This window comes from Callithrix jacchus, chromosome 15 (assembly GCF_049354715.1).
Source record: "Callithrix jacchus isolate 240 chromosome 15, calJac240_pri, whole genome shotgun sequence".
Classification (NCBI taxonomy): Eukaryota; Metazoa; Chordata; class Mammalia; order Primates; family Cebidae; genus Callithrix; species Callithrix jacchus.
Window position 1 is genome coordinate 47166812 of NC_133516.1, and position 24456 is coordinate 47191267.

The 24456-nt window shown below is 40.9% G+C and overlaps 1 protein-coding gene across 50 annotated transcripts in view; it reads right to left on the reverse strand.

Annotated features, from left to right (window-relative positions):
• MAGI1 (membrane associated guanylate kinase, WW and PDZ domain containing 1) overlaps positions 1–24456 on the reverse strand; it is a 672392-nt gene that overhangs the window by 24598 nt on the left and 623338 nt on the right. For 37 of the 50 annotated variants that reach the window (XM_078351441.1, XM_078351415.1, XM_035274571.3 and 34 more), the window contains 6 exons: positions 23505–23536; positions 13087–13303; positions 8951–9034; positions 5335–5426; positions 3660–3852; positions 985–1278 (listed from right to left, as the gene is read on the reverse strand). In XM_078351441.1, the coding sequence (XP_078207567.1) occupies positions 985–1278; positions 3660–3852; positions 5335–5426; positions 8951–9034; positions 13087–13303; positions 23505–23536 (912 nt within the window). The remainder of the gene's footprint in view (positions 1–984; positions 1279–3659; positions 3853–5334; positions 5427–8950; positions 9035–13086; positions 13304–23504; positions 23537–24456) is intronic. The other 13 variants (XM_035274562.3, XM_035274561.3, XM_078351435.1 and 10 more) reach the window with 1 other exon arrangement.

The window sequence follows — 24456 nt, forward strand, 5'->3', positions numbered from 1 at the left end:
TTCCTGCAATCATCTGGGTTCCTATTGGTCTTTGCTAGTGTACCCAGCAGAGAGTGAACCTCCTGAGAGGGTGACAATTGTGTTTCTCCATACTTTGCTGAAACCCCCAATGTCTTACTTAATACTCAAATGACTCTTAACTCTGATTTTAACCAGCAACGGTAAAAATATTATTTAAAATTAAATAAAAATTCCTATGGAGATAGAGTAAAGAACACAGTTGACACGGGACTAGCATCTCACGCAGTATTTTTACTTCGTACACGTCTTTTTCCTAGAGCATTTTTACAGCCATATGCTCCTTGTAAAAACTTTAAAGATATTCTTAAGACCATTCTGAGACCATTGCAATTAGTGCTATCCTATTTAAGACCCTTCAGCCAGACGGTGGCTCAGGTCTGTAACCCCAGCACTTTGGAAGCTGAGGCAAGGGGATCACGAGGTCAGGAGTTTGAGATCCGCCTGGCCAACACAGTGAAACCCCGTCTCTACTAAAAATACAAAAATTAGCTGGGCGTGGTGGTGGACAACTGTAATCCCACCTACTCCTGAGGCTGAGGCAGGAGAATTGTTTGAACTCGGGAGGCGGAGGTTGCAGTGAGCCAAGATCGCGCCATTGTACTCCAGCCTGGACAACAGGGTGAGACTCCGTCTCAAACAAACAACCTTTCAAAAGACTTGCTCTGGCAAAAAGTGTAGACTGTCTATACTGTCCAGGGGTCGCTATTCAAATTTTACGCAAATCTGATGCTTTGTGTATGCGTGATCACATTCTCAAGATGGAAGTTGAAAAGGTTGAACAAATATTCCCAGCCTTCAGAAGGGAAAGAGCTACCAAATCAACTCCATCCCTAACTAAATCTTTACCCCAGGGCAAGAAGCCATAAAGCATTTCACTCATCAAGGTCTGGGCCAGTTTTCACTTGCAAGAGAACAAAAACTCCACGGTGTGAAACCCTGGGCAATTTCATATTCAGTACTCACCAAAGGTCGTGCCTGCTTCGGGCCTGCTCACCGAGGACACGATGACGAAGCCGAAGCCCTCGTTCTCCCCGCGCCGGATCTCCACGTCGTAGGGCTGCACCACCGTGCTGACCACACCGCTGCCCCCGCCGCCGCCGCTGCCAATGCCGCTGGTGCTGCCGCTGCCCGAGCTCACCGTGTTCAGCGAGTTCTGGCTGCCCTGCGGCGTGCGCTTCTCTTCTGTCAGCGAGGCCGGCTGGTTGCTACTGTGATGAGAAGAGGCTGGCGAAGGCACCTCGTTCTCGGTTTTGGGCACTGTAACAGAGAGTCGCACGCTTACATCACCGCGTCCCGCAGCCCCTCCATCCTGCTGCCCCACCCTCCTTCCTGAAACTCCTGCAAGAAATCAAAACATGAACCGAGGGGAGAAGACAGCACCTGGATTTACAAAACTTGGATATACTAATTGAAAGCAGCTTCTCTTAACAAATCTTAAACATGCAGTATCTAGGAACATTGATCCTACCTAACACCAAATCAGACTCTCAAATAGCGTTTGTAATTTATAGCATGCTATATGTTGACATCTACACTCAGAATCAAGTCTGCAGCAAGATCAACTTGCTGTAAAATATTTCCCCATTGCACAAAGGGAAGGGCCCAAGGGTAGGTGAGGGTTACACCCCCAAAGACCGCCATCTTGGCTGCACAGATACAACCTTGGATGCACGTTCATATTGTCATTACCTTCCAGTAACATTTCCACTCCACTTTTTCCATCAGGCCACAAACAGTAAGGTGACGGTACCATTGAGGCTACCCGCTCTATGTAGAGTTCATGATACCTGCGAGACATACACACAGCTTCTCCTGGTGTCAACATGTACTCTCATCACAGAATTGGATGCACTAGCCTCCTTCTGAATTTAGTGACCATTCTAGTGTTATTGTCAGATAGCAGGGTAAGGCACTCCTAAAGAGCCAACACAGTAGGTGGCACCAACTGTGCCAAAAACAAAATGTGTGTTGTGTCCAAGTTCTGGATCAGACTGTATCTATTTCCAAAAGCTTCTCTTTTCATAGGTTGTTTTAATTGCGGGAAAATAAGCATAACAAAATTTTAAACCATTTTTAAGCATATGTTGAGTGGTATTAACTGCATTCACATTTTTGTGCAACCATCATCATCATCCGTCTCCAGAATTTTGTCATTTTCCAAACTGAAACTCTGTACTCATTAAAAACTAACTCCCTTTCCCATTTCCTCCACTCTCCAGCAACCACCATTCTGCATTCTAGCTATAAATTTGACTACCCTAGGTGCTTCATATAAAGGGAATCAATATTTCTCCTTTGTGACTAGTTTGCTTTACGTAATGTCTCTTCATATATTTGACATGCCTTTTACACAGAGCTAAAAACTCGAAGTATTTAAGATTAAAAAAAAAAAAAACCTGTAATAAACAAACAAAAAAATCACATTGCCTTACTATTTCTGTTTGGGCCAGCGAAGTCAAACAGTTTTCATCTCATCTCAAACACCAGTTCTAGCTGACTGGTTTTAGCTTCATGGAATACTATGTTTAGAAGGATTGTGAGGCCATAAACAAACTCTAAGGACATAATCTATGGCAGATTAACACTGTTTTCCATGGCTGCAGTAGGTAGGACTCTCACACAGGAATTTAACATCTTAATTCTATAATTAATCATACACCATTTAAAATGGGTTATACCCTTTTTTTTAAAGCAAGGTGCCAATTAATTTTATCTGATAGGTATTTGTTCCACTAATGTTAATGCCATGAGAATTCATAATATTATGGGTTATATTTCTCTAGTAATTCAACTGATATAAGACAGTTGCCTCTGCTGCATTCTGGGTTCTGTCTAAAAGGCTTCAAGGTGGGAGCTGCATCCAAAGGTGAACAATCAAGCTGTGTTCAACGTGTGCTTTCAGGAAGCTTGTAGGTCAAGGGAAAGGATAGACACACAATTCACTGCGTCAAAATAGCAGATTCTGATACGGAAGTAAACCATGAGTCACTAGAATGCCAGCGAGGGAATACTAAAATCTGAAGGCAGTTGGAGGAAGGAAGAATTTCCGAGGGAAGAAGGTTATATTTGAGCTAAACCTGAAAGGATATGTATTATTTTGAGAATTAAACTTCAAAGCTTATGGGCAGGAAGAAGGAATCAAAGCTGACCTAGAACTGGCCATCTCTACAACTTTCTTGTAGAAAGAAAAAGAAAATAATCTTGGTTTAATACACAGGACAGTAAGAAATCAGTACTTTTTAATGAGTTTAATTTGTAGCACAAACCCAATTTTTGTTTTCAACATGAAGCTACCACTCTTCTAACTTTCATAATGACCTCATTTGTTGAGGATTATCATCAAATGAAGAGGATGGCTAAGTTCTGATTTGCGAGGAGATGGAAGGGAAGTTATATATATTCAACTAGCCTTCCTCTGGAAGCCTTTGTTGAACATATGCAAACAGCACATTAAAGTACTTTAGAATGACAGTAATTTTTGCAGGGTTTGAGAGAAGCAAGCCATCTGGAAATTCTGACTTGATCACATTTGCAAACATTTGCTAAAATAGATGCTCAAGGAGGCAGACACAGGAAGGAGGCCTTTTCTGTGAATAAAGTGACAACACACTGTCTGAAGGAATGAATGAAACACATACCCGCAAAAACCACTTTACGCCGCACCGTGAGATTGACATGGCCTTGCTTGGCAGCTTGTTGCATAAGCTGGACCACAAGCTGGTGTGATTTTCCAATTACTGGCGTCCCATCCACACAGATTAATTCATCTCCAGACCTCAGGCGGCCGTCCGTATCAGCAGCACCCAGTGGTACGATGTGACCAATATAAATCTGTTGAGTAATTGAACGATGGATGAAACATTGCTCTCTTATGTTTACTGTTACACCAGTGGCCTTCACATCTCTGGGAAAAATTAATTCATTCATGTCTGCAGGCATACCACAAACATTTATTGAGCACCCACTGTGTACAAGACGTTGAGCTAAGTATTGCAACAATTGTTAAATGGTGGAAAGAATATTTCTTGCTTAGTTTCCGGATGTTTACCTGTGGCCTATTGATGACTCATTCTTTCTTTTCCCCCTTTGCAGATATAAATCACTTTTCTCCCTTCATGCTACAACCTATTCTTCTTTCCTGGCTACCTAAAAACTCCCTTGCCATAAAACTCTGCAATTGAAAATATTAATATTACTTTTATTTTAAGGGTGTAGCATCATGCCTAGCAATAGGGACTATGTATTAAATACTCTTAAATGAATGAATGCATAAAGAAAAAGTGCTTGGACATCTCCATTTTGGAAATCTTTCCGTACTTGAAAGCACAGCTCTCTTTATAGTTAGTGCCTTGCTGTTATATTTGCCATTCACTAAACCTTAGCTAAAATATTTGTGCCTGCCTTGCCTTTCAGCAGACAATAATGCTACAGTTGCCTTTACATGCTATTCACAGTTAACAAAGAACTTTGAGAAAATAATTGTTAAGAACATGGACTCAAGTCAGACCTTCTTTGTCAGTCCCTCCATTTAGTAGCTCTGTGATCTTGGGCAAGTTAATTAGCCTTTCTTTCTTTTCTTTCCTTTTTTTTAAATGTAAAAACGGGATAAACTGGTGGGTTTGACGGATAAATGAGAGAATGTATGTTAAGAGCCTTTAGCACAGAACTTGGCAGTTAGTAGGGGCTTGATCATAATGGCTGTTATTATCACGAGGAAATTAACAATACCTATTTTACTTTTCTTTTCCTCCTTCAAAACAACCCTGTGATGTTATACTAAATTTATTCCAAAATGGAGCACACTGAGGCCCAGGGAAGTTCAATGTCTCTTGACCCTTGCTTAGGGTTCTTTCTTAACTTTTGCAAAGGCAGGGGTCTGATTTTCTCCAATGCTGTCTCAGAAGGCCTTGCAAAATACTTCTGCACACCAGCAACTCAACATACAAAGCCCACTACCTGCTGGCAGATTGAATGGACCTGGCCAGAGGGACCAGGCCATTGTTTCATTAGGTGATACTTATTCCTGTTTTGCTTTCTGTTTTCCTCTCCCCTGGGGGAAAGAAGTGGTCTAAAGAGGCTGCAGCTGCCACTTTTCACAAACATGCATACAAACTTTTTAGAAAAGAATCTAGTCTCTTCTTCCTCAAGACAAAGAGAACTCCAGAAAACCCAATGAAAACCCCACACTACTCAAGATGAAAGAGTCAGTGTTGCACCTAGCTGGACTCAAATCTTGGTGATTTGTCACTGTCGCCAATTTTCTTTGAAGTCTTAGAAAAATATGCTGGGGAGAGAGGCAAGCAAAAGACTTACAGGTTCCCCTGGTTCATTTCCACCCAGAATCCTAAATCCAAATCCAGTCTCTTTTCTCCAGAGGAAGATGTCCTGTTCCTGGTAATCTGGAACTACAGAGAGGGCAGAAGGAAGAGATAGGTTATTTTACTGATAAAAACAATGATACCCCCAAGATGAACAAAACTGTAGGACCAAGAATGGTGGTGTTTGTTGAGATGGAAGCTTTTCAACATAGGCAAAGAAACAAAATATCTGAACAGGTAAAATAACAAAAGACAGGGATAAAGTAAATAGTGGAAATAGTCACTGAGCCCTAAAGGTCTTCAAAGGACCAATCCCTGTTTGATAATTCCCAATCATGCCCAAGCCATGATCCGTACATACAAATAGCATTAACTGCTTTACTCAGTATTCTTGCAAGGGGAATTAAGTAAATTAAAATTATGCTGTGCCGCACCACAAAGTAGGTGTCCATGTCCGAGAACAGAACTCAGACTAAGTCAGAGTCACCTCTGAAGCTGGCTCTAAGGATTCTGAAGTCATGTTAAGTCACCAGATGTTTCATCTACTAGAGGATGAAAGAGAAGAGCTTGTTTTAAAAAGACTTTCTGATTTATCTTTAAGTCACTTTCTTCTTCCTTAAAATAATTAAGACTAGCAATGCTAAGAATTTGATTTGTTAAATCATTTTTGCCAAAAATTCCTCTCAAACATCCTAATATTTCCACATACAGTCAGCCCTCCATATCTGTGGGTTCTGCATCCTTAAAGTCAAGCAATCACAGGCAAATAATCTGTTAGACCTACAATGGTTTTAGCTGTGATATGTACAGATGTTTTTCTTGTCATTATTCACTAAGTAATACAGTACCACAACTATTTACATGGTATTTGCATTGTATTTGATATCATAAGTAATGTAGAGATGATTTAAAGTATATAGGAGGAGGTGGGTGTGGTGGCTCACAGTGGCAATCCCAGGACTTTGGGAGGGCGAGGTGGGCAAGTCACTTGAGCCCAGGTGTTCAAGTCTGGGCAACATAGTAAGACCTTGTCTCTACAAAAATAAAAATAGAAAAACAAAAATGAGCCAGGTGTGGTAGTGTGTGCCTGGCTACTCGGGACGCTGAGGTGGGAGAATCGCTTGAGCCACGGAGGTTCAGACAACAGTGAGCTATGATTGCCCAATACACTCCAGCCTGGGTGACAGAGTGAGACCTTGTCTCAAATAAATAAATAAGTAAACAACAAAAAATAGATTATATAGGAAGGTTTGTGTGTGTGTGTCTGTTGTGTGTGTTACACAAATATTATGCAATTTTCTAGGGATTTAAGAATCCATGGATTTTTATATCATTGGTGGGGGGGTGCAGATGTCCTGAAGCCAATCCCCAGCAGATACTGAGGGGTGACTGTACAAAGTTTATTAGAAATTCAATACTATTACCAAAATCAGCCAGGCCTCCAAATCCTTAAGATTAATGGTGATGACAAAAGTCTATATTATATTAAACCATGTATCTCATTACCAAAATAATTGTTTTACTCTAGAATTTGACTGTGATATTTCAACATTAAAAGTATTAATTCATTTTCCAATAACTTGATATTTTACTTTCACCACTCAGTAATGGTCTAGGGCTTTAAAATGAATATCTCTCTTTTTTTAAAGAAATGTAATTTCTTTAAGAAAATGTTTACTATATATGAAATTGTTCTACAAAACACTCTGTTACTTCACTCAAGTAAAAGAGGGTTATTTCTATTTAATTCTTATTTAATGTTTTAATGTATACACAGGGTGTTTTATGACCTATTAAGTGATTTCGTTTTTATTTAAAGAGAAAAAAACATAATTCAGTTGCAGTCAATCCTAAAAGAGATTTTCAAATGCTGTTGTGCCTCTTTCTTATTTAATTAACTGGATTTGAAGCTGAAGGAATGTGCAGGCCTGAGATTGTAATTCTTTTCTTCTGCGGTTTTGTACAATGGAATAGGGAAGAAGGTGGATGCTTAGATTTTACGCTGGCGAAGAAATGCCCCATTTTAGTGATTCACCCACAAACTTAAAATGTATAGTGAATGAATACACCAACAGAGAAGAAACCAAATGACCAGTAGGTACAAGTCCGAGGAGTCTGAATCTGATATTTTTACCTGAGCTATCTTAATGCCAGGGCTTTAAATGGGTGCTTTCTATCCATTGCTTTTATTATAATTGCTGAGGCTAAGCTGCGAAATACCACGGAACATGAAGCTAAGCTATAGCATGACTTCCATAAACACAATTTTAGAGTAATATTTTCTTGAGAACGCTAAGGCAACAATATTTTCTTTCTGTTTGACTAGCTGGCTAAAGGATATTTGCTGTAATCGCCTCATTGAAACAACAAATTAAATCAAGTTGTGTCTCAGTCTTTGGTTCACTCAAGCAGGAGGATTATTACTGAAATAGACCACTGGTGCTTTCCTGCCAGCACTGGGTTCCTGGCAGAGTCTGTTTTAGGTCCACTGAATGTGTGGCCTTTCTGGAAACAATGAAAGGGCCTCTGCAGAGACTTCCAACCCAGCTCCATTTTTCTCAGCATCATTTAACTCTGCAACATTTGCCTGTCCTACAGTGACACCGAATGTAACACGTTCCTACCTACTGTTGCTCATTTAGGTGTGAGCTAGCATGGTACGGGGGGTTGCGGCCAACAGATTTAGGCTTATCACACCATTTAGTCCACATGAAAAAAAAAAAGGCTGCATTTCCTTCTGAGAGTCAGTGGACACATGGCAAATTTGTTTAAAGGTGTTCTGTTGAAAAGGAGGATGCCCACTGACACGAGGGATGTTAAAGACATAACAATGGGCCAGAAAACACAGACATAAACATTGACACACAGACATGTTACAAAGAAAGTCTCTTGCTACTTTAATGTTGGCATTCTAACAATTCTACTCTTCTACCAACTAAATGTCATTTACCCAAATATATAACTGTGGCAATAAGTCAGTACTGAAACCCATTACGGGGTTATAACATTTCTCTCTTTTGTGTCCTCTGAGTCCACCTCTTCTTAGAGGCATTGAAGTTTTTAAACTACTTCCCCCAAAATAGTTTTTTTTCCTTATTTCAGACAGATTGTATTATTAGAATTAAGTTTGTAGGTAGTAGTAAGGTAGAGCCATTTTTCTGATATTAATAACACTTTTTTTGACTGAGGCTAAATCGAATAGAGCTAAGAAAACCTTGTCCAGTTTTTATTTGTAAGCTCTTGCATACGAACAATTTCTGTAGTCAGTCTCCTTTTGGTAATGCCAGTGACAATTCAATAAAGCAGTTAACAGACTTCCTTTGATAATCAGAATGAATAGAAACACCAGGTTTGTAGAGAAACCTCCTGGTGTCTCCATTACTACAGACATACTAGCACATTTCCAGACTTGACAAGGGCATGCAAAACCTTTTTATTCCATCTTGTCTTTGGTTTGCGTTTGGTCAACAAGAGCTCCAAAGAGCACTTCCCTTCATGCCCCTCTTTTCTTCCCTCTCTTTTTTGAACTTCTCCCCAGGCCCCCAGACCAATGAGAACATCAAACAAGATGAATGAGAATGGAGAGACAAAAGTTTTCAGCAGATCCTTACTCGGACATTCTCCAAAATTCGTGGAATTGATTTCTCTCTCTCTCTCACCCTTGCTCAATCCAGATGCAGGTGAAGGTGACATAGCTGGAATATTAATTTCACAATTTTGCAGAGCTTAATATACATTCTTTTTCTTAGTTCGCTTTAATTTAGTTTTGATTGATAAGAAACAGGCAGTTCAGCTTTCACAATAAAGGTCATGGCTGTTATTTTAAAAGACTATAGTTTGATTCCCTTCTTTCTTTTTTTTTCATGTTGCTTTCCTTTTCAAAAGCTAGAATTAACAATTTTACCGTTGAGAGTTTCCTATAATTCCTATTACCATCTTAAACTCTCCTTATTTAATGACACTCTGCGGTACACATTCTCAAATGGCCTTATTTCAATCATGGTTTGTCTAAACCCTTACTGCTTTTTGAAAAATTTAAGTATATTCGTGCTACCACTACATTACAGCATTTATTCAAAAGTGTATCAAGTCCAGGATAAAATTCATTCTTGTACTAATATCTGTTCAAGTGAATTCTAAGCATTTCAAGCCAGAATCATGTTATATGTAGAGAGGTAAATCAATGGGTCTGAGAACTGAAAAAACAAACAAATATGAACAGTCATAATAGCTCTTAAAATCTAGAGATACACCCAAACTCCTTAAGCTCAGTATGATAAGGAAGCTCAATTGCCACCTTCCAAACTTGTAAGCATGTCTCTCCAAAGCGGGACAGATTTGCACTGTTCGTTAATAGGACAGTTTTGAGCTTTTTCTTTCCAAACTATATTGTGAACAGGCAAAGTTTCTACCACAAGCCTTACAATTTCTTTTGTAGTAAATGTAGTAAATGGATATGATCTGATTTTCCTAAACATTTACTAATAAGACTGCATCCCTGTCATTTTTAAAGATCTACACAATTCTAGAAAAACTATAAAAAGGCAACATGGCTTTTAAAGAACTTCAATGCTCATCTTCATTTCCAATTACACATTGAAGCCCTTCAAAGGGATTCATGAACACATTTGTAATTCAGACAGATTCATTCTAATACTGTTGCTTTGAGAGATGACCATGTCAAAAATATGGTATATGCAACACATTTAGACCATGTGAAGGAATGTGATCAGATACTGTGTTACACTTCACATTGCCCCTAATAATAAAAGAAAAGAAAAATAAAAACGTATTTTCAACAAAAAGAGGGTAATATGGCACAGTTAAGCTGCTGTTGCTGACTTCAATTCTCCTGTTTTTCCTGGAAAACTTTACTGTCTTGTGGGGAAGGGGAGGGGAATCATATCTGATAAGGCTACACACTTTTTTCTCTTCCAAAGACAAGATACCAAACAACCTAAGGGAACGGCGGAAACTGATCTGAGATAAAGAAAAATACTGATTCAAAGACAAGATTGACACTGAGATAAAGAAAAATACTGATTCAAAGACAAGATTGATGCCGAGATAAAGAAAAATACTCATTCAAAGACAAGGTTCATTCCTAGGTACTGTGAAAAGAAGAAAATCTGTGACAGATACTGAGTAATTACCATGGGGGCCAGTGGGAGGTCTCATCATTATCCTCATTTAGTAGTGAGGAAGGAATCCATGTGAATCTTAACATCAATTAGATTGCTACTATCTGTCAGTCAACTACAGAGGCTCCAATTACCAAAAAGGAATAGATTTTCATTTGTGCTGCTCTATCTGGTTGCTCAGATGTTAAAGTAAAGGAACAAAACTGGCACCATTCTGAATATTTTTCTTTTTTTTTTGAAATGGAGTCTCACTCTGTTGCCAGGCTGGAGTGTAGTGGTGTAATCTCCACTCACTGCAACCTCCATCTCCCAGGTTCCAGCAATTCTCCTGTCTCAGCCTCCAGAGTAGCTAGGTCTACAGGCATGCACCTAATTTTTTGTAGAGATGGGGTTTTATCATATTGGCCAGGCTGGTCTTGAACTCCCGACCTTGTGATTCGCCCACCTTGCCCTCCCAAAGTGCTGGGATTACAGGCGTGAGCCACCCTGCCAATCCCCAAATATTTCAGTCCGGCCGTCACCTGAGCAATTTCAGTGCTTACAGCAGCTGGCTATGGCCATATGACATGTTTTTCTTATTTTTTTTTCTGGTGAAAACTTTTTAAAAACATTTCATTAAATCAAATTCTTAAGAAAATACGCTTCCACGAGAGTGAAAATGGCATTTGAGCAAGAGCCTCCTATTAAACGGATGTTTTAGAATTGTCCTGTTAACTCACGATGCCCCTGCCAGCCCTTCAAAACACAATTCATTTTATTACAAAAAGATTTATAAAGGAAAACTCAATCATAAATGTGTACTGTATTGAGGAAAGCAGGAGCATGTTCAATAAAGCAATATCTCAACATTAACTGAAGTTGGGCTATTGATTGGAGGAGCCACATGATTAGAGAGAAATCTGGAAGGAATGTGAAAACGCTCCTCTTTGTAAACGCCTCTTAAACGGTTTTCTTCAGTGAAATCACTACAATGAGCAAGGAGACACAGTGAGGACCGAACCTGGTTCCTGGTTAGCATCCACTGTGTGTGAGGTCATTCCAAATGGAACTTCATTTCCTTTAGCCTGGCCTCGGAGGTATGTTAGGGGTGTCTTTCTAGTCCAGTGACTAAATAAGTCACTGCTCAAACTAATGGGCTTTTTGTCAGCAGAGTGAACTCATGGCCAAAACAGCCTGTTTAATTCCATGCATCATGGTAGTAAGAAGGCAGTAATAGGCGGAGGAGTGGGGGGGAGGGGGAGAGGGAGGAGGAGGAGGAAGAGGAGGAAGAGAGGAGGAGGAGGAGGAGGAGGAGGAGGAGGAGGAGGAGGAGGAGGAGGAGGAGGAGGAGGAGGAGGAGGAGGAAGCCCTGAGCAACTCCTAACATTTGATAACCAGCAAAACTCCAGGCTCATCCCTGTCCCACAACTGCTGAGCATTACTCAGTGGACTGAGGAACTTTCCTCCTCAGACAAGGATGCTGGCCTCACTGCCCCATTTTGCTTGGGTCACAGATGAGTTAAAGGCTCCCAGCATGCACTTTGGCTGGTAAAGGAAGCACAGTACAGCCAAGTCTGTGTGGTAGGCAGGAAGCTGGGGCCCCCACACCTCACACAACCTCTCTGCCACAACTCTCGATGGGAGCGCTGCTGAGTGGTGACCACAGCTGCAGCTAGGAATGTAACCTGTGCAGAGGGGAGGATGAGCAAAATGATTCCCTTCACTCTTCTAGCTTGTCTCAGACCCTTTAACAAACCTAATCTCCAGTGTCACAACATCTCTCTCCTACCCCATGCCAAAAAGAGAAAATGAGGAATCTGTGCTTCACAGCTGCCTCACCCTGACCAATGATGCTCATAAGAAAACATCAGAAAACAGCACCCCAATAGCAACAAAAGGCAATTTGCATTGCCTAAAACTAATGCATTTTCGGAACTTACATTGGTAAGAATATTACTTATGGTAAATAGTTTTTGGAAATTATTTCATAAAAAAAAGTAAGACATGAGGGCGATATTATGTTTATACAAGCCAAGAAGTTATGAGTATACCATCACCAGCTCATATTTATAGAAAAGGCAAAGCACTGGGTAAGTAATTAAAGCACAAACCACTCACTGCTATTGCTTTTTTCCTTTCTGAGGGGAATGTTTAGAAAGATTGATAATGGTAAAAAAAAATTACCAGCATTTTTAAAAATCAAGAGACCACTTGAAAAGCATTTAATTTCTTCTCATTAGCCCTACAATCCCAGCCAATCATATTTAAGTTCTATTGCATATCAAATTTGTGCTAGGAGCACATCACAATCTCCACTCAGAGAATTAATGAGACAGCAGCTCTTATCTACCATTCCTTTTAACCAGAGGGAAGGAAAAAAAAAACCATTTTTACCCAGGGCATTTATTTGATAACCGTCCACTTCTACCCTCTCCCCAAAGTGCAGGCATAGTGGCGCCTCCATGGACAGCCAGCGGAGTCCACTCCCTCCGTGATACTTTTGCTTCTTGCTGATTTCACTTTACCCAGTTCACACACTGCAATGCCTCTATTTTCAATAACCTTCAAGAGAAAGGTAGAGCCCTGCAGAGGGGTCTGCATAAGAGAGAGGCCAGGATGTTACTCACGTCGGTTTTCATACATGCTCCTGGACTGGGCCCAGATTTTAAAAGGATCTGGCTTTTTCTGGCCAGAGCTGTCAGTTTGATCTGGAGCTTGGGCCTCTGCAGGTGGGAACTCAGGGAGCACCTGTGTGCTGTGGCTTGGGGATGCTGTGTGCAGGCTCCGGTGGCTGGAAACACTGTGCTGAGAACTATTCTGGCTGTCTTTCCTTTCCAGTGGTTGCTGAAAGTAAGCAGGGAGAGGGGCAAGAAGAAAAGATTATTATTGGTTCTCTGAGTGGGTGTTTTCCACCAGCTTGTCTTCGTTCCGCACTTCTGCATAAACATACATAAGTATATCAACCGTATTTTGGCTCCCACCTTTCTCCAGTTAATGCTGAATGCAGATAAATCCCCAGGTGATTGGCAGACAAACAAAGGAGTGGGCCAGATAGAAAGACATAATCACAACCCATACTGTTCTCTGGGCTATAGCAGAAAACAAATCTGATATTCATCACAGGTTCTCAGCTAAGACGCTATGCTCATTTACTGCAAGATGGATCAGTTTTAACATCCTCATTTTGACAAAAATATGTGACTCCAAATGCCATGAGTGGTTTACTATATAAGGCTATAATATCCAGAAGAAATATAATCAGGCCTAAAGATGCTCCTCCTAAAGGGACTCCACGTCTTGCATTTTTTAATAATAAAATACCCAATTCCTCTCTAAGAGTTTGCTATCTGTTCTTTTAGACTATTAAAAGATACAGAGGTCAGACATTTTAAAAATCATGCCTAGCATTATATGTTTACTGGTATTTCTATGTGTATAAATTACTAATAAATGAAGAACTTCCATAATTCTTAGCTAATCAACTTCGCAAGTATTACACTTTGCCTCTTAAACTGCCGACAATACTGTTGGTTGAAAACCAGGATCAAACTCTGTACATGAGTTGGCCTCTGAGGGTCACCTTTCTTAGACTTACAACTTGCCCAAAGTCCAAGTATTGTAACATTCAAAGGGAAAGAGTTCCATTTAACTTTCAGTTGAATAACCAACTCCTTGTTCATTAAAACCTGCTCAGCAAAGACCCTCGTCATTTTATGAAATGCTCTATTAGAATGGTGAGTGAATGGAGAGTCAGACCTAATGGGAGGGAAAATAGTGGGTAAGAAATAAAATAACTGTAGTTCTTATTTTCTCCAATAAAAGACTGTGGTCATCTCAGGTGTTTAGCATTCTCTATTCAAAACGAAAATCCTGAAGTCATGACTCATATCCACACCATGTCACTATACTTACCCGATTTAAAGTATTGTACGGGGTAGAGGACAGGAAGGGCCTCTCCATCCTCCCTTATAGATCCTGTAGAGCTCGTGGTTTTAAAGTACTTTATAAGAGCTTTGACTTTGAGCATTCTAGATCCCTAAAGTTCTTTACAGAGCCCAAATCTACCACCAGGTGTTATGATCAACCCTATTAAGACCATTCTTCCTTGCTGCCTCCCCAGGTATCCTTCATCTTTCATTCTCCTGAAATTTTGCTGGAAATTTGCAAGGTCCTTTCATTTTCATTTAATTCTCAGGTCCCTATAATTCCTCTCCTTCTAAGTCCTTGCTTTGAAACAAGTATCTAAAGAAAGCCCAAGGAGGACAAAAGCTTCATTTGCTCTTGACTATTACAGATTTGAATGCAGGTATCGGCAAGGATTCAAAATTGAGAACAATCAGATATATATTTAATGAAGGCAAGATAGACTGTTTAAAATTATACTTGATGTACCTGTGGGAGAAATTTGAGGACCATATTCTAAGCTAGCCTAGAGATCTTGAGAAAACTGTATGAGAGGCTTAATTCAATCCAATTCAAGGAGAGAAACATACACTGGTGTGGATGCTAGGAAAACACACCGATATTCAGGTGGGAACAAACACCATCATAATGCCACATCACCGCTGTTCTCTTCTGAGGACCAAGTGCTCAGCTCACTTGATTTGGTTGGATTAGCTTCCAAAGAATTGGTGGAACCTGGCTCTGCCAACTACTAGTTTCTCCCCCAACAGTGAACTCAGCTTCTGTCCCAAAAGAACAATACCCCTAGCTTCCCAGGGAGACATGCTGAGGATTCCAGAGTCAGAAAATGTAAATGATGAAACCATATCCATTTTCTTTTGCATGCACACGGGAATGTTCTTTTTTCCTCTTCAATGTGGACTTTACAAGGGTCTTGATTATAAACAACCATGTATACCGTCAGCCCATTTTTTGTGTGAACATACATAACAAGGCATAGAAAAAGTGGGATTATGGGTGGAGTTTTCCCCTCTTATCATTATACATTCCCATATTACCTACCTTTTTTATTTTTATAGTGCACAGAGAATACTTCTTATAATCAAGACGAAATTTAAAGTCATTTTCATTTCAAAATGAACCTTGGTAATCAGAATTAATGGGAACTGTTGTTTCCTATTTTTTTACATTTTAGTCATGTTTTATTTTTGTTCACCTCTGGAGGGGAAAGGTATTTTAAATGTAAAAGCAAAAAACTCAGTGAAAGACCTATGCATTTACCCTGAGAGTGGCATGCTTCCCTTCAAAGGACCACCCTCTTTTGGTTCCTCAAATTAGTAGATGCCAGATTGATTGCAGGGTCAGCCTATCAGCACTAAATTCTGACCTGGAAACTCTGGTCCCCTCATGTTGAAACTACTCTTCACAAAGGTGTGCATGCTGCAGGATTACTTGCAGGAAATGTCCCCCTCCTGCTGCTTTTGTAGAGTAATTTGTAGCTTCTGTTGTAATTTTCTTCTTGGGCCATTACCCCCTGAAGCCTAACTCAAACCTTTTCCACTTGATCCCTCTTCCTGAACTGGAAAGAAACATCCTTCTGGCAACCCTGACCCACCGACAAACTCTGATAAAAGTAGTGGACCTATTTCCCAGAGAAAATGCATATGTGCTTTTACATTCATACCCATACATGCATGTGCAGAGATGCAGCATGTCATGTCATGGGTTTTTAAAACTCTCTCCTGTCTGTCCTAGTATAACAAATCTCTGCCATGGAAGACCTAGATCTCTTACATTTAACTGAAGAGATGGTTCCCCCAGAAACATAGTGCAAATGAAGTCTACTGGAAATGCTTGGGCCATTTTTCAAATATAACACCCTTTCTCACCTCCCCAATAAATGACTCATTTAGGTCCAATTTAACACCAAATGACAGACACAATCTGGAATGAGTTTGCAAAACTGCCTCTCGGTCAAACTACACCTCTGAGTCTCTTTTAAATGCCATCTAAACTTTATACCTCAATTTGGAAAATAAAAGTAAAGGAGCATCCTGAGAATGTGCTCGAAAAACTGTGCCACCACTCAATTATTTCTAACTGGCATATATAAATGGCACACTAATGGAATAAATACACAGTCATCTGGAAGCTTTTTGGATGTACTCCCTGCTAAGACTTCACTTCACTCTATGTCCCTTCTCAAGTTCAATTACGAAAACTCATTAATTTGAAGATACATTCCATATTTAATATCTTGTTAGCACTCTGGGTTTCTTAAAACTATGCTGTGGGGGTGTTGGAGTTCAAACTATGTTTGTTTGTTTTTTTAATTTTTTATTTTCTGTGAGCATGCTAATTAGCTAGGATGTTGTCCTTTATCTGGTTAAAGCCCAGAATTGTCCAGGAGAAAAACCATGTTTATATATCTCCCAAATTAAAGTCAACTGGTATGCATTTTCAGTAGTCTGGATCACCTCCGAGAAGACCACAGCATGAGAATACATTCTGAACTATTTATGACACAGGATAAGATTTGCATTTAACGTGATTGTATTTCACCTCATTTTCCTAGGAGAGACACTAGCCGAAAGACAAGTAGCTGTAATTAAAGGTACACTTTTAAGTCTGTTCATGAAACCCTGTGCATACTAAGAACATGGATAAATGGAAAAACCTAGTACACCAATGACAGAGCATCCAGCGCAGGTCCTCCTAAGTGTACTCCCCTGCCTGCAATAGATTTATTCACTCACCCAATAAATACATAGGATCATTTGCTGTATGCCAGACACTGAGAGATAGAACATGTAAATAAGGAATAGATGGTACCTGAGCTCTTGAAATTTATCCCTGGGTATGTATTTAAGAGCGGGTATACGTAGTGTGTGTAGATGAATATTAATCAAATATATTGATAGCAACACAGTGCAATGTCCTTTTGAAAGGTGGCAAAGAGAGGACTCTGGAAGAACTCTATTAATAGAGAAGGCTGGGCATGGTGGCTCACACCTGTAATCCCAGAACTTTGGGAGGCCAAGGGAGGCAGATCCCTTGAGGTGAAGAGTTCCAGACCAGCCTGGCCCACATGGTGAAACCCATCTCTACTAAAAATTCAAAAATTATCAAGGTGTGGTGGCGAGCGTCTGTGATCGCCAGCTACTTGGGAGGCTGAAGCATGAGAATCGCTTGAGCCCAAAAGGTGGAAGTTGCAGTAAGACAAGATCACACTCCAGCTTGGTGACAGAGGGAGACTTCATCTCAAAAAAATTAAAAAAAAGAGGGTGTGCTAAGTGGACTTCCTGAAGAAAAAGCAAAGGATGGGGTACCTGAGAGGAACTGGGAGGCCACACAATGCAAGCGCTTTGTGGGCTACACAGGAGTTTGGGTTTCATTCTTAGTTTCAAGAGGGGGAATCTGTTAATGAATTTCAAGTGGGGATCTGCCAAGAGTCAATATATTTCCCGAAAGTTTGGTGTGGTGTATGGATTGGTGGGAAAGAGGAGTGAATGTGGAGAGGCCAGTCTGGAGGCCCCAGCTGCAGTCAATGTGGGGACCTCAGGTGGGCGACACCAGGGTAGCTAGAGTGACCCAGGAAAGGAACAAGTGAGGTCAGAAGATACTTTGGTGCCAATTTCAACAGGGATTGCTGACAGACTGAATGGAGGAGGCTGAAGAGCAGGAGAATGGGGGCGGGGGCAGAGGAGGAGGGAGGTGAAGAGGATCACCAAAAAAAGGAGAGCTTAGAAACATGGATATCCACCCACCACATCTCTAGTTTGAGTAACTAGTTGAGAAGGGGTGCCATATATGAAGATAGGAATTTCCAATGCTAGCTCTTGTCACTATGCTGATATTTTTGAAGCAAGAGTCTTATTTCGGAGTCTTAATTCCTAGCCAACTAGGAATAGGCAAATGGGCTCAATTAAAAAAATTCCATAAAGGTCCTTGGTCACATGTTGGCCATGAACCTGTATCACAATACCTTTCAAACTAAAACTGTACCAACCTCTCTGAAATGAATGATTCCCTTACTTAATGTCAAGCCAGGGAAATTGGGAAGACATAATGGTTTCTGTAAATGGAAATGGGAAAAAAATCAACTCATCAGTATTTCCCAGAATGATTTCGAAATGTAGGTACTTATAAAGTGAACTGAAAATATTTGCTTGGAAGAGCAAATGAATACAGACAGCACTTAGGAGCTTAAATGATGAAAAGAATTCATGTGGCTTAAAAATGACAAATCGATCCATTTTAAAGCAAAATTATTTACAGTTCACTTATCTGCCAAGAGCGAAGGCTACTGCAGCGATTTACATGGACGACAGGAAAAACTCCAAGTGCTGATGAGGTATTAGGCCAATGTCATTAAAGGTTGTACGAAAATCAGACACTCAAATCCAAGCCAATGCAGAGGACTGACTTCTTTTTGTTTGTTTCTTTTATCATTTATGGGTCTAAATCAAACAATTTCTTCCAAAAAAGTGGGCAAGAGGAGTCAATGGAGAAGAAAAGGCAGGAACTGACTGGATATGAAAATGGATTCTGGTTCACACTGCATGTTTTAAAGGAATGTAATGCAATGGCAAAGTTCATCTTCCAGGGCCCCAAAGAGCAGAGAATGGGAGTTGCCACGGGAAGTGAGGGGCAAGGAGACTGACTTCAGTGATCCTAATCCTTCACCCATCTTCTACTCTCACTGCTTCTTCTTGTAGGCTGTAGAAGCTTTGATGGGATCAATCATCATGCTGGCTGTCACACAAGTGGCATCAGGGAAAAGGAAGACAGGTGCCACACAACTGGGTGAGTCTGAGAAGAGGCAGGGTACATAAAACTGAATGATCCAGGCCAGGGTCACTCAGTGTGCACATTGTCTAATAAGATGTGCACATTATCCCCTCACATCTCTGAATGGCTAGTGTTCAGTAATTTCCTTTAGCATCTCTTGCAGGAGAAAGGGACAGAGAGGATAGTGGGGGAAAAAGACTATCACTATGGCTATCCTTCAGGCAGCTTGCTCTGTCCACTGTAAAGAGGCTGTTGAAGAGACTGCCTTTTCAGCGTGGATGGGCACTGGATGCTTTGCCCACCATCCAGGGTCCTCTCTATATAAACGTTTTGTAGAATTTTTTTTTTTTTTTTTTTTTTAGTAAACAGGAAAATCTTGTCTCTTTAGTGAATATGACACCTTTTCTTGCAACTGACAATAATAGCTAAATAAAGAATGTGGTTTCCTATGTTGCCTAGGCTGCTGGGAAACTCCAAAGTACTCCACAGCTCAATCACTGCACTTATTCAATTGTGGGTGTTGGCATTGTATGGTGATTTACAGGTTATTATAATTAAGAGCGGAATGATTATATTACATGTGTACTTGGTTCCATGTTATATTTCTGCTTTATTAATGCTCATCACACTTTAATCTGCATGAGCTGAGGAACTCTGTAGATCTGCCTGTGGATGTGGTTATTGTTCTCCTTCCCCATTTCCATGAGGGCAGAGATGTTTTCTGATTAATTCTTATAGAATATTGGCACTGGGCCTGGCACACAGAAAACAATAAATACTTATTGATGAAATGACTACATAAACATTTTGGAAATTTGTGACAATGGATCTTTTTTTTGCAAGGAGCAATCAATTAATGGTTTGTTTGCAAACTGCAAGAAGAGAGGTGCCATGGTCTTATTTATTGTAGTATATCCAGTGCCTCATACCACACCTGACATTTAATGGGTTCTAAATACTGGTTTGCTGAATAATGGATGAATGAATGGATGAAAGATGAATGTGTAGATGGAGGAACAGATGGATAAATGGAAGATGATAGCTAGGTGCAGTGGTGCATGCCTGTAATCCCAGCACGTTGGAAGGCCAAGACAGGAGGAGCACTTGAGATTAGCCTGGGCAAGATGGTGAGACCCCTGTCTCTACAAAAAATATATAAAAATTAGGCAGGCATGGTGGTGCATACCTATAGTCCCAGCTACTTGGAAGGCTAAGGTGAAAGACTGCTTGGGCCCAGGAGTTTGAGGCTGTAGTTAGATATGACTGTGCCACTGCACTCCAGCCTAGATGACAAAGTGAGACCCCATCTCAAAAAAGAGGGGGGCAGCTGAAGGGAGAATAGTTGGGAAATGAAGTCATAGGAAAGCAGGTGGCTACTGACTTAAAATTCAGGGGCTGGTGTGATATTCAGAGTCTTAAATTCTCACACACAAGATCCTTGCAGGTGATTTAGACGGAGAGTCTCAGTTAAATGAGCTTTCAGTCAGGATGATTAAGTTGGGCTACAGAATCGGTTTCCCAGAGAGGTCCAAAACCTGACAGAAAACATGTCTTATTTTGTCTCTGCTATTTGGCAGGAAAATCCCTGCTATTATGAAAGTCCAGGTATTAAATTAATAAAATTTTATTAAGATACTGCCATTGTCCCCAGTGAGTATATAAACCACAATTTCAACATTTAAACTAAATCTTGCAGGTGAAATTGCTTATTAAGAGTAAGCTACAGGGACTATCCAGGAGAAGAAACAAGATAAAAAAAAGGTAAATCCTGCTGTTCCAATAAAAACCCAACTACTTAATTATTGAAAACCTTTTTTTTTAAATTTTAGGTTTTGGGGTACATGTGCAGAACATGCAAGATAGTTGCATAGGTACACACGTGGCAGTGTGATTTGCTGCCTTCCTCCCCTTCACCCACATCTGGCATTTCTCCCCATGCTATCCCTCCCAAAGGATGAGGGCAAAAGGAAACTGCCAGTCACATGAGCAAGCCAACAGTGTGAGGAGCCTCTAATAAAATAAATAAAACACCAATACAATGGTCCTGGGTTAAGACCACTGTGCAAATATGCAGAGAACTATTGCCAAATATAAATGAGTCACAGCAAGGCACAATCAGTGTGCTTTTAATTATGCATCCTGCCTAATTTACCTTATCTGTCATTACCTGAATGGCTTTCAGGTACCAGGACATCCAGCTTCCCCCTGAATTCCCTCTGACCCCACCAGAAAAATCCCACAGTCATCTGTCTCCCTGGCAGGACATCATCAAAATTCAAACTGGGAAAGGGAAACCGCTTTCAACCCACCTGTACAGAACTCTCACTGATCACAGATGTGAGCAGTGCTTTACATCCAACAACAGACCTTGGCCGGCAGCTCCCAAATTTTGTACAGTAGCTGCCAGTGTGTGCCAGCAATGCTGTGAAAACCCTCATCCCTGTCCTGGCACAGAAATCAGGTAAGGACAAACCCAAAGCTGGGGGCTTATTCTTTTCTAACCCAGCAACACATCACTCTCTTAGCCTGTGGTAATTAAGAGCCAGCAGACTATAGGCAAAGCAGTTGAGAGCTTCTTTCTTAGGAATGCAGCCCGAGTAATTGGCTTGCTGCCTGCTAATGACATGGCTTCTGCAAAAATTAACTGTCATAGGGAATTCACTTAACTGACTTGGCAAATGCAGGTTCAATACCTGTTTGATAGCCTTTGAGTTCACCAGGTAATTCCAAAACACTTCGGGGAAGAAGAAATGCAAATGAATTACACAAATCCTTCAGCACACTAAATTTAAATGGAATGCAAAATGGAAAAGAACACCTTGCTACACCTGATGTCATGCTACCTGTGCAAAACTACTATGTTTCCCTCAGCACACTCCTTGTTAAGACTCCACACCATGTGAGGTGTGTAAAATAAACCCATGTATCAACACAGCATGGCTGGGGTGGGGAAGAGAAAAGGATGGTTCATGCTAACTGAAGCTTATGAGACACATCTTCTAGATTTCCTTCCATTTTTCTGAAGGCGGATGGGTTACTGGCTACAACCCAGGGATAGGGAGACACACATGCGCACATGCACACACGTTGGCATCTCTGTGGTACCAATGTGGGCACCAACCAGCACTTTTCTGCCTGGACATTAACACAGACTGACAAGGAAACCAGCCCTGAAGTCAATGTTCCAATCACCGCGGCACTATGCCATCGGAATCACATCAATTATTGCAGCTTTTTCTTCTTTGGAGAACTTAGGAGTAAGGTTTAAAAATGCAGGAAGCTCCCTCTCTCATCTCCTTAATAAACTTCTTCCTCGTGCTGCCAGGCTTGGAGACAGGTGGAAAGAATTCAGCTGCAGCACCGTAAGCTGCAAAGTTTTAAAGGTTCTCCCTCCCTGGATGGCAGGAGACTGTAAATTTTCCCACCCCCACATCTTCTAAACCACCTGGAAACATCCCTCTTTATCCTAATAGTAATGAATTGGGAAGCCCCTTCCACCCAGATCAATTTCACAGGCACTGGAGTTCCAGATTTTGAGTTAAGCAGCATTTTAATTTGTCATTACTTCCCCTGGAGCATAAACCCATACCACCAAGCAAAACACTACAGCCTCTAAGCTATTAGCTAACATGTCAACTAGGTAATGCATCTTCAGGGAAACCAGATTAGAAAGGACAGCAAAACATTGATTTTTCTTTTTTTTTAAAGAATCCTATACCTGCAGCATAATGCTGCTAAAGCTGGCAAAACAACAAAGGACATTCCACAGCAAGGAAATGTCTTATTCCCAGTGCTGGGACAGTGAACATTGTTCCATCTGAGCATGATCATATATATGGGGCAGAGCAATTCTTCCTTAAACCTACAGCCTTTTTATTTTGTAAATAATTCATCCTCCGGTGCCTAAGAAAGCTGAGGGAGAGAATGGGTAGACATGTGAACAGCTGGGAACACCAGTTGAGAGCAATGCTACTCACGGAGCAGGTGGAGCTTTCTCTTTTTCTCTCCTTCCAGAGGAAACAATAGCATTTGTATCAAGTTAAAACGGCTAAGAAACTCATCCCTTTGAAGGAGAGTGTGGATGTATTTGTAGAGAGAAGATTCCAAACATCCATTCTTTATCCTGGCTCCTGCAGCCTGCCCACAAATCACTATACAGTTAAAGACAAGCCCAAATACCTTCTATAACAAACAGATCCCCAGAACTTAAGAAAATGAGCCCCGGCTCCTGTCTCCATCCACTCTAAAACACATTTAGTGAAGTGAAGCCACACAGCGTACCCCTCCCACCTCCAGCCCCCCACCATCCACCCCAGCCCCAACAAGCACCAAGTAACTGACAAGTCCTTACCGACTTTGGGCTCTTCTTGGGAATTGGCAGTCCTGGAAAAAATGCAACAAGGAGGGGAGGGGGGAAGAAATCATTAGCATACAAATGTTACCTTTTCCTTAAAGAACAATCCCCAGGTGTTCCATGGCAACCTAGCCATCTGCAGAGTTATGTCAGATTTCTCCCCAGCATCGGAGTTACCAGGCTGTTCATATCGAATCAAAGCAGAGGGAGGAGGAGAGCGAGAGGCAGGAGATCTATCTGCATTAGCTATGCTGACTTGTACTGCAGCAGCCTGGAGGCTGGGAAAAGAAATTCACAGACCTCAGCGGCCTGGGAAATTGAACACTTGGACAGAATCTCAAATGCTCTTCTGGATTAAGAGAGACTTAACTTACAATTAAGTCCAGGATATTTCCTTTCCACACGATCCACTTGTCAATTGAAATGGACCAATCAGGACAGAGGAAAGGGTATATATTTAGTTTCAAAGGAGTACATGGTTAAAATTAAAAATTTTTTTGGTCTTTTCTTTTTTTTCCCTCTGCCTCACAGGAGAGGAAATGCCTTCTTTATTTGGATGAGCTCAATACCAAAACAAAGACGGATGCTCTTTTGCCAACACAGAATGCTAACAAATGAACACAAATCCAAGTTGGTCTAGGGTCCTCTCTGGATCATCAGCACATGTCTGTCTCAATGTCTGCCAGCCATCCAAGCAACCTCCTACTCACAGCTTGCTGGAAAGGATTGGAGCTGGACTAGCTCCTCAAAAAAAAAAGTATGTCGTTTGGGAGTGAAAAAGAAAAAATGCACAAAGCTGAAAGAAAAAGACAGTAACGGAGAAAGAAAGGCAAAGGTGGTCATTGAATCTAGCTGGCTCTTCCAAAACCCTGTCCTTAGTGGGAGGGCTGGAGCTGGAAGGGACAAGTGACCTCCTCAATTCTAGGGAAGTCAGCAATTAGGGGCAGAC